At 39.0% G+C, this 17,666-nt stretch overlaps 2 protein-coding genes across 4 annotated transcripts in view; both read left to right on the forward strand.

The window, feature by feature from the left end:
- Window positions 1-8,440, forward strand: part of ephb6 (eph receptor B6) — a 34,546-nt gene extending 26,106 nt beyond the window's left edge. Inside the window, exons 7-20 of one of the 3 annotated variants that reach the window (XR_002276381.1) lie at window positions 863-1,134; window positions 1,513-1,594; window positions 2,259-2,383; window positions 2,476-2,638; window positions 3,426-3,540; window positions 3,635-3,690; window positions 4,314-4,430; window positions 4,523-4,770; window positions 4,916-5,134; window positions 5,247-5,396; window positions 6,568-6,752; window positions 6,835-6,993; window positions 7,127-7,467; window positions 7,644-8,440. Coding sequence is in view for 2 of the 3 variants with exons in the window: in XM_020617609.1 (XP_020473265.1) it covers window positions 863-1,134; window positions 1,513-1,594; window positions 2,259-2,383; window positions 2,476-2,638; window positions 3,426-3,540; window positions 3,635-3,690; window positions 4,314-4,430; window positions 4,523-4,770; window positions 4,916-5,134; window positions 5,247-5,396; window positions 6,568-6,752; window positions 6,835-6,993; window positions 7,127-7,232 (1,997 nt within the window). In the remaining variant the exon portion in view is untranslated. Of the gene's footprint in view, window positions 1-862; window positions 1,135-1,512; window positions 1,595-2,258; window positions 2,384-2,475; window positions 2,639-3,425; window positions 3,541-3,634; window positions 3,691-4,313; window positions 4,431-4,522; window positions 4,771-4,915; window positions 5,135-5,246; window positions 5,397-6,567; window positions 6,753-6,834; window positions 6,994-7,126 lie in introns of all 3 variants that reach the window. The other 2 variants (XM_020617609.1, XM_020617611.1) reach the window with 2 other exon arrangements.
- LOC109970196 (transient receptor potential cation channel subfamily V member 6-like) overlaps window positions 7,404-17,666 on the forward strand; it is a 15,214-nt gene continuing 4,951 nt past the window's right edge. Inside the window, exons 1-7 of the mRNA XM_020617592.1 lie at window positions 7,404-7,467; window positions 7,547-7,666; window positions 15,896-15,995; window positions 16,116-16,213; window positions 16,307-16,429; window positions 17,194-17,334; window positions 17,587-17,661. Of these exons, the coding sequence (XP_020473248.1) occupies window positions 7,404-7,467; window positions 7,547-7,666; window positions 15,896-15,995; window positions 16,116-16,213; window positions 16,307-16,429; window positions 17,194-17,334; window positions 17,587-17,661 (721 nt within the window). The remainder of the gene's footprint in view (window positions 7,468-7,546; window positions 7,667-15,895; window positions 15,996-16,115; window positions 16,214-16,306; window positions 16,430-17,193; window positions 17,335-17,586; window positions 17,662-17,666) is intronic.

A 17,666-nucleotide genomic window follows, 5' to 3' on the forward strand; every position in this document is an offset into this window, starting at 1 on the left:
GCTGAGATTATTGTCCTTGCACCATGACCCCAGACCGGCCACCTCCCTCCTGTAGGCTGCTTCGTCCCCGCCAGTGATGTGACCAATCACTGTGGTGTTGTCCGCAAACTTTAGGATGATGTTGTCTTTGTGGGAGGTGACACAGTCGTGGGTAAACAGGGTGTAGAGGATGGGACTGAGGACACATCCTTGTGGAGTGCCAGTGTTCGTGATGATGCTGGCTGAAGTCCTATTGCCAATCCTGACAGTCTGGGGCCTGCCAGTCAGAAAGTCCAGGAGCCAGCCACAGAGGGTGGGGTGCAGAACCAGTGTGGACAGTTTGTGGGTGAGTTTGCGGGGGACAACTGTGCTGAAGGCGGAGCTGTAGTCAATGAAGAGTATCCTGATGTAGGAGTCTCCATTTTCCAGGTGAGAGAGGGAATAGTGGAGGGCAGCTGCGATGGCATCTGAGTTAGCCCTGTTGGGCTGGTAGGCATACTGCAGGAGATCCAGGGTGTCCGGTATACTGCTCTGAATGCAGGCCAGCACCACTCTCTCAAAACACTTCATATTAATTGGGGTGAGTGCCACTGGCCTGTAGTCGTTCAGGCAGGTGACCGGGCTCTTCTTGGGAAGGGGGACGATGGTTGTGGTCTTAAAGCAGGTGGGAACGATGCTCTGGCTGAGGGAGAGGTTGAAGATGGCGGTGAGAACATCAGCTAGCTCGCTAGCACATGCCCTCAGAGCCCTCCCAGGGATGTTGTCTGCTTTGCAGGGGTTGATCCTTCCCAGGACTTTGCATACCTGGCCTGGCGAGACAATTACTTACATTATGTACTGTATGTCAAACCCCTCCCATTCAATGCCTCTGTTTTCTCCACAGCTCCTCCCTCTGCTCCTGTTTCCCTGACCTGGGAGTATGACAGCAGCGATGGCGGGGTTTCCTTAAGGTGGCGCGCTCCAGTGGACATGGGAGGCCGCAGTGAGGTGTGGTATGGGGTGGTGTGTCGCATCTGCCCCTCAGCCACCTTTACTAACCCGGCGTCATGTTCCTGGTGTGGGGAGGGCGTCACCTTCAGCCCCTCCCAGACAAACCTAAAACAAACCAAGGTCACCCTCAACAATCTGCTGACCAGAGTCACATATCTCATACAGGTAGTGGAAAAAACACCTTCAGCTTTCACTATGTAGTAAGTCTAAAATGTATTTGAGAGTTAATTGTTTCGACCATACTTACTATTCCGGACAACTTGTGAATGTTTGGAGTGAATCACTGGGGCCAATTGGAGGTTGTTTTAAAAATGTCTCCTGTGCTGTATTGTTCTATAAGCTCCACATCAGCAAATACAACTAACATTTATTTTTTATCTTTACTTAACTCGACTAAATCAAGCTTTCCCATTGACTGGTGGCTGTTGACTGGCCGACACAGCTGCACATGTCAGACTTTGTTTTTCCAACACTGAAGCACATCATAAAAGTGAACAGGAAAAAGCTTTGTGTGTAACATTTATGCTTTGTTCTTACTGACAGGTGCAAGCCATGAATGAGGTGTCAGCTTTGAGTCCTTTTTCAGCTCGATACACAAGCATCAATTTCACTACAAGCCAGTCAGGTGAGCACGGGACAGATAGGGTGGAAAAAGATGAGATGAAAGAGGAAGAGATGCTGTGATGATGATGTTTGTGTAGATGCTGTGAGCATCCTTTGGGTGTATTTGGGTTTTTCTCTACCCTCTTTCTTCCTCTCTGTTGAGGTTACAATATCCTGTCACATCTCATTTACAGTCACTGTGAAGGAAGAAAGAGACAAAAATGAGATATGGGAAGAGAAAAAGACAAACAAAGATTAAAGTAGACAAGTGGGTAGAGGAGATTACAGCACTGTTCAGACAAACTATACCATTATACAATTTTCCAAGAAACCAATCAAGATTTATCAGAATTTTCAATGAAACTAATCATCTAAAACCTTTTTCTGTGCTCTCAGAGATCATTGATTAAATTAATGGAATGCCAGCTCATTCCCTTTTATAGATGTAGCTGACCAACACAATAACTAGATCCTGCTTGGTTCTCCAAGAGGACTCCCACTCCATTCCACTTTCATGCTGTACTAAATCTCCTCCACCATCTCTGTAACGCTGCCCCCATGTGGTCACTGTTACTTCAACACACCTATACTCATTCTCAGTTGTAGGCTGAGGAGTGCTGTAGTGGCAGGTTAGTTGGTCACTCTCAAGGGAATTTTCAGTCTGGCTCAGACATTGTCTCCCACAGTTCCCAGCACAGTTCCTATGATGCATCAGCTGCGCCGTGCCCCAGACTCCATCACTCTCTCGTGGCCTCAGCCGGACAGACCCAATGGAGACATACTGGAGTACCAGCTCAGATATTATGACAAGGTACACTTAGTGAACAAACGCATATATGCACACACATCCCACAGTGACACATGACATGTTTCACCAAGACGTCCTTTCTCGGTGTCCCCCAGGGTTCAGATGTGGACAGTGCAGTGAGCGTGTACAGCGAGACCAACACAGTGACCGTCCACTCTCTGATTCCTGGCTCCATCTACGCCTTCCAGATCAGAGCTCGAAATGAACGAGGCTACGGACCCTACAGCCACACCATCTACTTCACCACACTGCCTCTGGGTACAACGCCTATTTAATACCAGTGAAATCCATCTCAAAGTGCATTACTGTAATTAACACACAACTGAAATGGTGTAATTTATCGTCTATATGGTATAAGTAGCCCTTAATAATATAAAGAAAAAGATCCTTAATGAGAGTAAGACACATACAGTAAATAACAGAATAGTGTGATCAGTACTAAGTGTATAATGAGTCTTGAATTAATTTGTGGTTAAAACTAATGGCCTTAGGAATATGACAGAAAAAAACTGTAGGAAAGAGTATTAAAGTACTGTATATTTAAATAGAAGTTGACTTAAATTTGTCCCAGATAAAAGTGAGATTGTGTTGAAGGAAACACAAAAGTAGCTCTTTGAAAGATGACTGTGTTTGGTTTGTGACCCACCCTGGTACAAAACCACAAACCAACTCTTTCTTTTTTCCAAAAATGCTCTTGGAAGTGATTTGACCATTTTTTTTAAATAACAAAGTTTCCTGAGTTCCGTTCACTCCATGTCAGTCAAATTTGTTTCATTAGAATACTATTATCAGTGCAATATATCAATATCAGTAGCTACTCAGTATCAATACTGTTTTTTGGTACCCTCAGAGAACCTACAGGGGAAGAGGTTCGAAGTTAAACACAATTTCAAACTGTGGTCTATTCTACATTCTGTAGCTGCAATATTCAGTCAAATACTACTGTAAATGAATATAACATATCTCAATTTAGAATGTACATACATGAAAATCTATATTACTAACTGCAGTGTCTGTAATCAGTTTCTCATTTTCTCTCCCACAGAGGAACATTCACAGCAGATCCAGAATGGACTTCCTCTGCTGGTGGGGTCGGTGATGGGTGGGGCGGCATTTCTCCTTGTTGTGACAGCAATTGTGGTTGTGGTTGTATTTCGGAGGTAGGTGATTAATCTATACCCAAGGCCATACATGTGATTTTGATTTTTTTTAATCATGTCCACATTCACCTATTTGTTTGTTTTTACATGACAGTAAGAGAAGGGAGAGTCCGTACAGTGACAGGCTCCAAAGATACATTAGTAACCGAGGTGAGCATGGGTATATTTAATCTAAATGGGTATATTTAATTTCAAATAAATAATTTTACTGAATTTAATTTAAACTAAAGGGATGTTTTTACTTTTTGCAAAAGGGCCACCTATTACAACAACATTGTGAATGATATGGATGCACACATATAATGAAGCTCTGTGACTAACAAAGTAATATTTATTTGTATGTATAAATTCAATAATTTCTTTATTATTGAGGTAAAAGTGGTGTTGTACTGTACTACATTACATTCAGAGGTGTTCCTAATATTCTGACCCCCTCATGTATGTAGCTGAAACCTTAACACCAGCCTAACACCACCTTTAACTATGACCTCAGTAATAAATATATAATTGAATTTATACATTTATGACAATTTAACCAAAAACTGAAAAATGTTGAGCTTCATAAACACAGATGTTAAGACGGAAGTGTTGCACTGAACTGCACACAGTTGCACAGGTGTACCTAATAAAGTAGCCAGGAAGTGTAGACTGTGTAGAACAAGGTTTTTCTGCTGTGCAGTAAAAGAGCACCCTAACTTAGTGTCATGATAATAAATATGAGTTTACATGTCAGATACAAAGGAATAAACATTTTAAACCTTTGTTAATTCCAGGTGGAATCAAGTATTATGTGGACCCATCTACTTATGAGGACCCCAGCGAGGCGGTCAAAGAGTTTGCCCGTGAGATAGACCCCACTCACCTCAAGATAGAGGAGGTGATCGGTGCAGGTAGGCCTGGTACTCTTTTTTTTCCAGTCTAACTGTAGTTATGTAAAAACCGTCAACACAGTATAATCTGCTCCACCTCCTCTTCACTCCAGCCCAGTTTGGCGAAGTTTCTCGGGGCCGTTATCGGCCACTGGGTCGCAGGGAGGTGCTGGTAGTGGTGAAGACTCTACGATGGGGGGCATCTGACAGAGAGAGAGCGATGTTCCTCAGTGAAGCAGGGGTCATGGGACAGTTTGATCACCCCAACGTGCTGAAGCTGGAAGGTGTGGTCACTCGCAGTCTCCCAGCGAGGATCATCACTGAGTTCATGGAGAATGGGCCCCTGGACACATTCCTCAGGGTAGCAAAATAATACCACACTCATGTACTGTGCCTTATTGCTACTGACTACACACATTTTGTTACATCTTAGCCATTTCTTCCTCTCCTGTCTTATTTCCCTGTGCCCTCCCTCTGTCCTGTTACCTGTAACTCTGTAATTTCAGGAGAACAAGGGCCAGTTCAGCATCCTCCAGCTTGTTGGGATGCTCCGGGGAGTTGGTGCAGGGATGTGTTACCTCTCTGAGAGAAACTTTGTCCACCGGGACTTGGCGGCCAGAAATGTGCTGGTCAACTCCAACCTGGTCTGCAAGGTGTCTGACTTTGGCCTGTCCCGACTCATGAGGGGCCTGGACCACAACATACCTACATATACTGCCTCACTGGTATCTACAGGGATAATGAGTCTCAGTGGCTTTTTAAATGTTCTTGATGTGTAATTCAACTTCTACTGTAGTGTACAGTATTTCTTCAATGTCTGTATTGGTCCTCCATCAGGGCACTAAGATTCCTGTGAGGTGGACGGCACCAGAAACTTTTCAGCATCGCAAGTTCAGCTCAGCTAGTGATGTCTGGAGCTTTGGCATACTGATGTGGGAAGTGATGTCATATGGAGAGCGTCCCTACTGGGATATGAGCAATCAAGAAGTGAGTATGAAGCAGAATACAGTCTGAGCAGGAGACACACTTCAGAAAGTGTTATTGTCTTTAAGTTATTTTATCGGTGCCTTTTTAATTAGACATGTTCAAGTGATTTATGTGATTGCGTGAAAGTGGTTTATGGTTTGTAACTTGTCATTGTTGCTGCTGTCAGTGGTGGAAGAAGTACTCAGATTGTAGCAGTGCCATCCATCCATTATCTATACTCCTTATCCTGAGGAGCTGACACTGGACGAGCGGTGGGATACACCCTGGACAGGTTGCCAGTCTATCACAGGGCTAGTAGCAATACCACAGTGTAAAAATACTCTCTTACAAGGAAAAGTCCTGCATACAAATTGTTATTTAAGTAAAAGTACAAATATATTAGCTTAAATATGCTTAAAGTACTATAAGCAGAAAGGCACAATTTATATTAATGTATATCATATTATTGGACTAAAATTATCAATGTATTATTGCATACATCACATTTAATGTTGCAGCTGGCAAAGGTTCAGTAAAGGATCAAGGATCAGTAAAGTCTGATTCTACTGTATTTTGTTTAATCTCAGTCTGAAAAGTAACTAGTAACTAAAGCTTTCAAATAAATGTATTGAGTAAAATGCATGACATTTGTCTGTAAAATGTAGTGAAGTCGAAGTATAAAGTAGCAGAAAATGAAAATACTCAAATGTACTTGGTTACTTTCCACCTCTGGCTTCTGTCTTGCCCAGGTCTCTCTTGAAAATGAAATATGGAATCTCAGTAAGATATTACCTGAAAAAATAAAATGTTAGGAGTTCATTGTTTACAAGTAAAACTTTATTTTGCAAAGCAAATAGTGGTGGTGTACAGTGTAAAATGCAGTACATTATTTGAAAGCTGGTGGAATAAAAGTGTAATGTCTAGCTAAAGGAAAGTACCAACCATTAGAAAAGCACAGACAACTACTTGAATAAATGTACTTTATCACTGTGCTCCTCTTCTTTATTTAGCAGACACATTTAAATGGCAACAAAATGCCAGGCAGCTTGGATTTACATAATATTCTCTTAGTCACACTTGCAGACCCTCAGCGGTCAGTGACCTTTTATATAAAGCAGTTGCACAAGACTCCTCACACCATCTGCGCTGCTTACTGTGTGTCTCAAGTGTCTCTCTCACTTTCTCTCTGCAGGTAATTAAAGCAGTAGCAGACCAGTATCGTCTCCCTGCCCCCCACAACTGCCCCCCTGCCCTCCACTCTCTGATGCTTCAGTGCTGGCAGGCTGATCGAGGGGCACGGCCAGCCTTCGACTCACTCCTGTCCTCTTTGGATCGACTCATCAGGAACCCTGCATCCCTCAAAATGGAGCCAACTCGGTGAGAGTCAGCTTCTGACAAACACATCAACAAAACAAAGGCACAGCAGGTGCTCTTATTTTTGGCATTTCCACCTTTATAGAAGCTGCTCTCTGCCGCTCCTCAGCCCTACCCCCACAGACTTAACGTCAGTGTCAACAGTCAGCGATTGGCTAAAGGCGCTGAGGATGGAGAGATATCAGGATGAGTTTGATGGAGCACACCTGGACACATTAGACAGAGTCAGCAGGCTCACCATGGAGTGAGTATGCATGGTTACTACTGTAACTTTCAAATCATGCAAAACCACCAGTATTGTCATGTAAACAATAGTTAGAATACATACAGTAACAAGCTGAATTGTTGAACTAAAGTTCATCTGCTCTGTCCTTCAGCGATGTCCAAAATCTCGGGGTGAACCTGCTTGGACACCAGAGGAAGATTGTCAGCGCGGCCCAGCAGCTCAGGGCCTATCTGACGAAAGGGCAGGTGGAAGTGTGAAATCCACCTACAGTACAACCTGTGCCATGAATTTTTATGGTTTTCACATTCCTCTGCTTGTTGCATCTGGTTTCTGCAACACTTTTATGTCATGGAGCACATTTAAAGCAAAAAGAAAAAATTGTATCAACTTAAGGTGCCATTGTGCGTACTGATAAACCCACCACAACAATGAGAAGGGATGAAAAAAGAGGATCTGCCAGTGACTCAGTGCACTATGGGAGCTGCAGTCCAGGTAAAAGTGAAGTTAGGGAGATACTGAGGAGAGGGACTTCAAAGATTTCTCAATGTTTTTTACATTTTTTGGGTACTAGATTTCACTTTACTGTTGACTGCCTTCTTCTCTCCTCACTCATCTCTCTCACGTTACCTCTCACCTTCTCTTCCACTTCTGGCCCTCCCCGCCCCCAGACCTCTTGGTTTCTTCACCCTCAGTGAGTACAACGAAACTATACAAATATGTTTTGTTAAATAAAATACATATTCAGCTTTCCCCTCACAAAGAATTGCGTGCAGACAATCAAAGCATTTTCTAATATATTTTGACTTCTTTTTTCAGATCCTATCACTTCCTCTCTGTTTAAAATGCAAATGCTAAAAACTCTTAAACGTTAAAAAGTAAACGGTTTACTACCTAGACATTTATGGTATTGCTATTAGCTTTCAAATAAATGTATATTTTGTCCAGTTTTTCAGCAAAATGTTAATAAACCCAGAAGTTCAAAGGCAGTATCATAAGCCCTGAGGTTAGATAATGAATCACTGCCATGAAACTAGGAAAACAAAAACTTAAGAGAAAACTTATTTCAAAGCTGCATTTTCCCAGTTTGAAAGACACATCTAGGATGTGAGAACAGCCCCGTTTGTGTGTCACGCCTGTCAGTGACAGCAGAGCTCATAAATTGTAAAACTGCAAAACACTGAAAACACAAACATTCATCTGTGATGAAGACAGAATGGAACAGCACCCACCTTTATGTGGATGTTTCACACTTCACATCTTTTAGTTGTTTGCTGGAGTAAAAATACTGACACTGTCACTAAAGCATTTTGAATGTGTGAAATGGGAAAGATGGAAGAAAATCTGATACACTTGATTTACACTTGAAGAAAGAAGGCACAACATGTTGTAAGTATGTACCTGTTGTCTGAAACATGAGGGGGGGCAGTATGTATGTGAGTGTCTACTTGAGTGTTTACCACTATTCCATCATTGTAAAATAAATATCATTTTATTTAAAAAAACAACAACCTTTGCTTCATATTTCACTAGGTGTTATGTATCCTAACCTAATAGAACTACTCCAGTCTTTTTACTACAAAAAAGGTCATCAGATTAATTATACATTCTCCTTATAATACCCCAACAAATCCTTTGTTTATTCAGTTGAAAACATTAAAATTCTATGACTTGGTAGATTTGTGTACTGCTAAACTTATTTTTAAGGCAAAACAACAAACCCTCCCTCAGTCTTTGCAAGCTATGTTCAGCATAAGGGAAAGTAATTATGACCTTAGAGGGACATATATGTTTAACAAACCATATTGTAGAGCTAAATTAAGTAGTAACTGCCCATCTAATAAAGGTGTTCAGTTGTGGAATAGTTTTCCTGATGAAATAAAAATGGCTACTTCATTACCACAGTTTAAAATACTTTATAAAATAATGGTAATAAAAAGATATACTCAATAATGATAATAATAAGGAAAATAATAATAATAATCATAATGCATGTTCTTCTGAATATATATTCAGAATACTCAATATTTTTTATATTAAATGTATGTCCATTAGTGCTGCTTGTGTGGAGTAAGAGTAGGCATAATAAGCTTTAGCTTCAGCCTACACCTTTGGTCAATAAACATTTTGTTTTATTTATTTCATTTTATTTTTGTATGATTAAGTATGTGTGCATACATGCTTTTGTTCAAATTGATGTATGCACCCTTATGTTTCATGCTTTTTTTGTGTAAAATATCAGCAATTCTAATTTTGCTTGTTGACCAAAAACCTAATAATAATAATTATCAATACAGTTATGTTTTACCTGCCAGGCAATTTAAAATTTATATATTTCAGTTTAATTTGAAGAAATGTATGTAAATATGACTCACAAAGATAATCGTGAAAAGAAGCTTTCAAAGAGTACTGAACCAGTCAGTGCCACTCACTCTCAGTTTGATTCCAGCTGAGCAGAGTTGTGCTCCCTCTTGCTGCCTTCCTTGGTTTTTCTGTCTTTGCGTAATGTCCTGCTATGTGAAGGCATTGTCTACTGTAACCAAAATTAACTTTAATTTTTAAAATGCATTACAATGTAAATATTACAGGTTATCTCATAACAAAAAAATAAGATAATTTCTATGAGCTACTAGTTTAATTTGATTGTTTGTAGAAAATTCATCACAGCCTGAATGATGCATGCTCCTGCACATAGCAGCTCATGTCACAAGCTAGAAAGCTTATGTCATATTTCAAACTACTGTGGACATTAACTTCTTTTAAGCTAACATTTGTTTGCTTGCTATATGAAAGAAGTAAACGTCAGCTACTTTCTAAAAGAAGTTAACATCTGTGTTAGCATGTTATATAGAAGAATCTGTTGGCTTCCAAAATGGAGACTAGCTTGGAACAACAAAGGCAAGAAAACTGGCTCAGCAACATAAGATAACACACTGTAAATAAATAAATAATAATTAAACAATGAACACAGGGAACTAGTCTGGCAGGAGAACACAGGATTACTGGCAAGTATCAAGTAAGTTTTGTCCTTGCAGGTACATGGGTAGTTGACAAACAAAGAGGAAAGAAAAGGGCTTTTTTTTGGTAAAACACCAATTGTGAAGAAAAAATACACATAGGCTACACTGCACTGCACTTTGGTGTGACATAAAAATCTAAGAAAATAAAATCTTCAATAATATACAGACAGCATGACAGAAACATATATCTTAATTGTTCTTATTTATTTATTATGACTATGAATAACAATTTTTCCCCATGACTTATTGAAGTTGATGGACTTTAAATAAATATGAGTCAAACTTTGATGTCATCCTTTTAAAAACGTTGAAACATATCAATTCAAGATGAGTGATGAATATAACTCGCCTAAAGCAGCTGCAAACTGATATTTTAAAGATATTTTGAAGTAAAAACTAATTTTTAGTTCTTTTATGTGTCGCACCATAGGACAATATGTCACACTAGAAGACAAAAATGTTCAATATGTCAAAGATGAAGAGTTAAATTTTGAGCAAGCAGTATCAACCTTGTTTTTTTTTATTTACAAAACAAAAAATAATAGCTTTCATCAACAAAATGAATGGTGACTCCCTGACAGAGCAAACATGCTGCTGGTGGTGTATCACTGGAGGAAGATCAGGGTACAGTAGAAATTGTTATCTTCACGTCTGCAAGACCGACTAGGGCAGGAGCTTGAGTTGGCTGGAACTCAGGCTTTATGGCTGTTGTGGCTGGCTGCAGATGGAGTTTGGGCATGCAGGGTGGCTGGGCCTGGGGCTCAGGGGTGCAGGCAGATAGGGACAGGAACCCGAGTACGCCGGCAGGCAGGAACTGGAACTGTAACCTGCGTGCAAAGGACAGTCAGACGGGCAGACTAAGGAACAAAAGGTGAAATGGAGCTAGGAAGCTTTGAGCCTTGAGGAAGGTAGGAGGCTAGGATGCCCAAAGCTAGCTACTTGAGCAGCTAGTAGACTGTTAGCACACTCAGTGCTACACAATTTACTCCTTAGTAGGAGCAGTACACTAAGTCTATATTAGCCAGATTGTACTGTAAGGATTTAGAAATAAAGGACCAAATGAAATCTAAAGACACCACTAAACACAGAAACTAACTTGGGAGAATGTAACAACACAAAAATGAAGACTGGTTCGAAACAACACAAGCAGGAAAATGACTCAACATAAGATAACACAAATAACATTGAACACAGGGGAATAGTCTAACTGGAGCACATGGGATTACTGGGAAGTATCACACAAGTTTTGTCCTTTCAGGTACAGTAAATATTGACACAAACAATATGATAGGGCATGTTGAACAAACACGTACATGTCAGGTAAGAAGTTTCAGTCCTTATAATAAGTAGCACACAACTAGACAGAGGTCAGGCTGAGACAGAGTGTGAAGCAGAAGACAGTTCAAAGCCAGATAAATGTTAATCAAGGAAATCTGAGCAGGGAACTAACCAAGTGGATGACGGAACTAGATTGGCAACAAACAAAGAACACATAAACAGATCTACGACAGAACTGGTGAGTAGGCTGGAGTCACTAGTAGCGCTAGTTTGACAATCTGGCAACAAATAAATGCAGAGAGCTGGCTGGTATACTGACTGATTGATCACTCTGATGGAAAACAGATGAGTGTAAGTGGAATGGTAAATCTGGGACAGAGACAGACGCAGCAGCATTGTACCAAATATATATATATATAATTAAATATAATGTGACTAATGACAACTTGTATAAAGGTGCTTTATAAATAGTTTTAATTGACTGACTTATTGACAGGACAAGTTGTGTCTATAGCCTTGATAGCTATAATTCTGTGACGATGTACTGAGGCACAACAGCGCTTTCAACTAAATGCTGTGTCAGCATGCTAACATGCTCACGTAACCATCATGTTCTTAAGATAAGATAATAATGAGATAAGATGAACTTTAATGTCTCTGAAGGGAAATTCATCTTGGGCACAAGTGCATCGTCTAGCTCCATACCAGATGCACAAGTGAAACAATGTCCATGTTTATAATAGCCTATATAAAAATTATTTAAAAGGATTGTAATAAGTATTGATATTAGTCAGAAATACTATAAGATAAGATAGATAGGATATACTATACATGGTCCCATATGGTTAAAATGAACAACTGTTAAGTGACAGTTAATCTAAGAAAAGTAAAATGCTAAAATGAAAATAAAGAATAATAGAATAACACAATAATTATAAAATGGCAGTTCATGTTGACAGGAATACATAATAAAGCAAAAGCAGTTACTACAATAAACAAGTTAGAGCCAGGTGTATGAGGTATTGTTCATAAATTAGATGTGTGACAAAAGACATTTAATTAAACATATTTCAAATTTGATAACACATTATTGCACATTTAAATATTGCACTTGATAACAGACAATTTATGGATCACATTTTGTCGTTTTACATTTATGAGGTTTATATTATCTTGCAGAGGGTAGCAGTTTGTACTCATAATGTAAAGTGAGTTTCTTTACCATATCATGAGGTAAATGGTTTTATACTTGTATAGCGCTTTTCTATGCATTGAAGCACACTCAAAGCGCTTTCACACTATTTGGTCATTCACTCATTTGCACTCACACACTGGTGTTATCACTGGCAGCAACTGGGGGTTCGGTGTCTTGCTCAAGGACACTTTGACATGTTGACTGGTCAAGCCAGGAATCAAACTGCTAATCCTTAGGATTAGGAAACAACCCGCTCTACCTCCTGAGCCACAGCCGCCTCCAGCTGTGATATAGTATACTAAACCTGATAATGCTTCCTAACACAGCACTGTAGAATATCAGCATTATCTTGGCACTCACACCAAATAGTTTGTGTCTGCAGAGGATGTGCAGTCTTTGTAACTGGCCAGGCTGTTGCTGTGAACACTCCAGTTCAGTTTACTGTCAATATGCGTGCCCAGGTACTTGTAGAAACATACCCACATGACTTTACTGCCCCCAGCGATCACAGAGTCATGTTCTCTTACCTCCCTTGGGTCAAATATTATCTCTTTTGTTTTGTTTATGTTTAAGATCAAGTGGTGTCTGTTGCATTAGTCCACAAAATTGGCAAGCTCCTTAAGATATATCACAGGACAGGTGTCTAGTTGCTGATTGTATTTTTGTGACTGCATACATTGTGCATTTTACAGTAATTGGTGGAACTAGATTAAAAGTCAGAAGGTCACCAAAATGATTAAGGTAAATCCTCTGAGGCCACAATTATCTATACAAAATTCCAAACACAGTGAAACCATAAATTTATGCAATGTCATTTTACTCAGCTATCATATAAATTTTTGCCCTTATCTATAATATAGAGTATAAATATACATTTACACCAGTTTTAGTTTTATTGCAGTAACAAAATAAATACTATTATCACAATGATATACTAATATCACAATGTTAAAGAGCTAAATCCATGTTTTTAAATACCACAGTTAAGCAGGTTTGAGTCAAATCAGCGTTTCAGAGCTGAGATCAGCAGCAGGTGAAGAATAGACATCCTGCAGATATCTGAGCAGATGTGGATTCCCACATGTATTTATACCGCTATTCTGTTGTGATGTACTTTACTGTGAGTAATAAAAGTAACTATCATGGGAAAAAGCCATAGGATTATTATTGAACATTTTTGCTTCAGATGAAGTGGAAGTGATTTTTTCACAAAAAGTGTTATAAAGTGTTGGTTAAAGAGACATTTATTTTTAAAGAAACATTTCTGTATAAAATTTTGTCCTAAAAACTTTATTTTGAAGTGCAGTAACAATGTTTCTACCTGTCTTTCATTTAATGCAACTTGTTTAAAATGTGTTCGCGATATGAATGTTTGTAACCTGAAACAACAAGAGTAAAGCAGGTTGTGAAAATAATAGTGAAAAAGCTTTAGCTTTTAGAGAAGGTAATGACACAAGATGATTTGCACTGAAAAAAACTGAAATATTTCTACTTGTAGATAGTTTCACCTTTAGATAAACATGGACATTTTTTGTTCTGCTAAACAATACATCATTTTATGAAAATGCTTAAAGAGAATTTGAGATAAAACAGTAGGAATACTAACATTTTAAATATTAGTTTAGAGGTTAAGAAGCAGCTAAGACCTGTTATTATAGTGCCTTCCTGTCCCTTAACATAGTCCAGTGAATAAACCTAATATTTTTGTTTAATGATTACTGAGAACTATCGCGTTACTCTAGGTCACTGAATAAGACTCACTTGTCTTGTCTGTAATATTATTTTGCTGCGTTGTAACAACACGTATTAACAGTGTGTTGTGAAAGATTTACTGGCATGTATGTCCAGAAACAGTAGATGTACAAACCACAAACTCATGTTTTTATGATGTTATTGTTTCTCTATAAAGACATTAACAAAGTGGAAACCACTGGTCTTTGTGATACTACTTAAAGATGATGCTCTCTGTCTGGTAAACAGCTATTATCTCCATAATACTCAATGACTCCCACATCGGCAACCATTAGCAGGGCCTTCTATAGAGTCTGCCTAAACCCTGTTTATCCTGTAGCTAACCAGCCTATGAGTCATGATCTATAATGGTGCAGTAAAATACAAACACACTGCAACTAGGATGGCCACAAATGTTGTAAAAGTTAACTGATTCAGCAGTTTACAAATAATACACATATGGGATTGAAACCTGTCATTCAATGTCAGTCAGTTGCTTAAAATCTCTTGTATGAAAAATGACAATTTCACAAAATCAGATGTACAATTATTGTTGTTTTCCACAATCAGAGGAAAGTGACATAACCTCATTAGATATGATGTTGCCAACCGCCAAATGATCATTATGGTCTTTGTAATGTGGCAGTTACCATGTTTGTGATCATTCCTGTTGACGCATCAGTGGTGCTTAACATGAAAATCACTGTGAATGAAATTAGTTTAGTGTGTGTGTACAAGATGCAACATGTTCGAAAATCATACATCATCTCCGTATTTACTCCACCAAATAATCCCACTTTCACCTGGAGAAATCTGCCTATTTATAAAAAAGAAATAAAACTCTGTGGCCTCATTAATAATACACCTTAATATCAGATTTCAGTTCCAAACCAGGGTTTCGACATATATGCTTGCAATTTCCAAACAGGCTTTCTATATAGTTCACTTAAAATGAATACAACCAAATGTCATGATAGTGCAGAATTTAAATAGTGGCCATGCAGGTCTTAGTGGAAGATAGAGTGGCTGATAGGCCTGGTGATAACAGAAATAATTAGTCTGTACTATTGTCACTTCACTATTAAAATGAAAGAATCAAACTGACCCTTTCAAATCAGTGTGACAAAGGAGTTTGTGGTGGCACGGTGACATGAGCCGTAAAGCATAACTTTCCCTGTGGGATTGCTGACATGTGATGAAAAAAATCTACCTGCTCATTTCAGCCTCAGTCCGTTGGTCTTAACTGATCACTCCTCCTCCGTCTCCACCCCTTCATTCTCAGTCTATACATATGTCTCCTCCCTCATGTAAGGATCATATATAGTGGTCATGACAGAGGGATTTCACTTCTCTTTAGGGACATTTTATAGGTGTTGTTTCCTTATTTAGAATGTTGTGAAAGAATATTGCCAGTGAAACTTTTATTTTCTAAGAGAAGGGTATGTCATTAAATTTCTTCTCTTTTGTTCCTTTGTTTTATTGCAATCTATAAATTACATATATATTAAATAAATATGTATATAGATCCAAATCAACTTTCAAAGTCTAAATGATGATATAATTCTGGCCAGCTTGTATATACTGGTGCTTTTTTTAATCTCCCTGTACTTTAACCAGAACCTCAGCTTTTTATTTATTCCATCTTCTGTTGTCAACCATCAGGAGTCAATGTCTCCGCCTCTGGCCAAATCTCTTCCAGCCCAGCTCAGTCACTGGTGGCACCAGCTGAAGTTTCGCCTTCAAAACAAGAAACGATGGGATAAGATGTTGGATGAGACGTTTCTGCTCCACACCAAACTGTAAGAAACTCCTATCAAATACCATTCACCAGTTTTATGTCAGAATTAATGATATGCAAGCGGGAAAGCTAACCTGGTTAAATACTGTTTAATCTAGGATTTTCTTTTTGCTTCCTTCAGCACAAATGACATTCCTCTCTTCTATGTGGCTAAAACAAACAACGTTGACTGTATAAAGAAACTGCTAAGCTCTGCGTCCACTAACATCTTTGAGAGAGGTATGACTGAGCTGTGAATTTAAACTTCACTGTGTTATTTCAGTGTGGTACAGTGTCAGTTGTACTTTATGAAGTTGTGATCCTCTCACTCAGGTGCTCTTGGAGAGACAGCGCTTCATATTGCTGTGATGAATGATAATGTGGAGGCAGCAGTGGCTCTGATGGACGGGGCTCCTGAACTCATCAACGAGCCCATGACCTCTGAGCTTTTCAAAGGTTGACATATGTAAATACACATGCACATCATGCAGTTGACATTTTACTACACATGTGTATGCACAAATGCAAAAAATGTCCATATCTATGGTTAACGAATAGCAAAAAATGAAGAATTTTAGAGAAAGACTGAGATACAAAGAAGGATTTAAGGGAAATTTAACTTGTTCTCTCTTGTGTTTATGTACTGTTTTTGTTAATCTTCCTCTCAAGATCTCTTATTAGCTCAAAATATGCATGTCAGCAGCAGTTTGCTTTAGCCTTTTGTCCTGCTTTAGCAAAGTAGGACATAACTAAAATGTAATGAACACTGCATGAATGGCAATGCATGAATACCGTTTTCATTAATCTTCCTCTCAAGATTTCTTATTAGCTCAAAATATGAATATCAGCAGCAGTTTACCAGTAATGACCTCCTCACAGCCTTTTGCTTTAGCAAATCTGGACACAACTAAATGTAGTGCACGCATGTTGTTTGCACAACCAACACAATATATGAGGACTGGTTACCAGCTGTAACCTGATTAATTTACATATTAATCCATCATATAATAATGAAACTCTGAAAGGGGTATTCTGTATAATGAGAATTTCTACTTTTAATACTGCAAGTACATTTAGTAAACAGTAAAAATAAAAGTTTGTATCCAGGCCTTTTACTTGTAATGCAGTATTTTTATAATGTAGTATTATGTGAATACTTCTCCATCACTGCTTAGAGCAAAGCAAAATAACCAACTCTGTCTGTCTGTCCTCTGTCTCAGGTGTCACTCCTCTCCACATTGCTGTGGTGAATCAGAACATCAGTTTGGTCCATCACCTCATTAGTCATGGTGGTGATGTGGCTACACCTAGAGCCACTGGGCTGTACTTTCGGAAGAGGAGAGGAGGACTCATTTACTTTGGTGAGTCAGCATGAGCGAGCCTAAAATGTACAGGGTGGCTGAGTAATGACAAAGCTGATGGCTTGATTCCCAAGCTCTCCCTGGCCACTTGTAGACATGTCTTTAGCAAGACATTAAACCCCAAACTGACCAAAATGAATGTGTACATGCAAAATGCATGCACATTTTGGAGCAAAGTATTTTACAAATAAATGTATTGCATCTAAGTCCCACAAAACAGATTGTTTTTCTAAACATACTTTTGGTCAACAGGTGAGCATGTCCTATCTTTTGCTGCATGTACTGGGAATGAGAACATTATCTCTATGGTCGTTAACACAGGGGCCAGCACC

Source organism: Monopterus albus, unplaced genomic scaffold (assembly GCF_001952655.1).
Source record: "Monopterus albus unplaced genomic scaffold, M_albus_1.0 scaffold192.1, whole genome shotgun sequence".
Taxonomy (NCBI): Eukaryota; Metazoa; Chordata; class Actinopteri; order Synbranchiformes; family Synbranchidae; genus Monopterus; species Monopterus albus.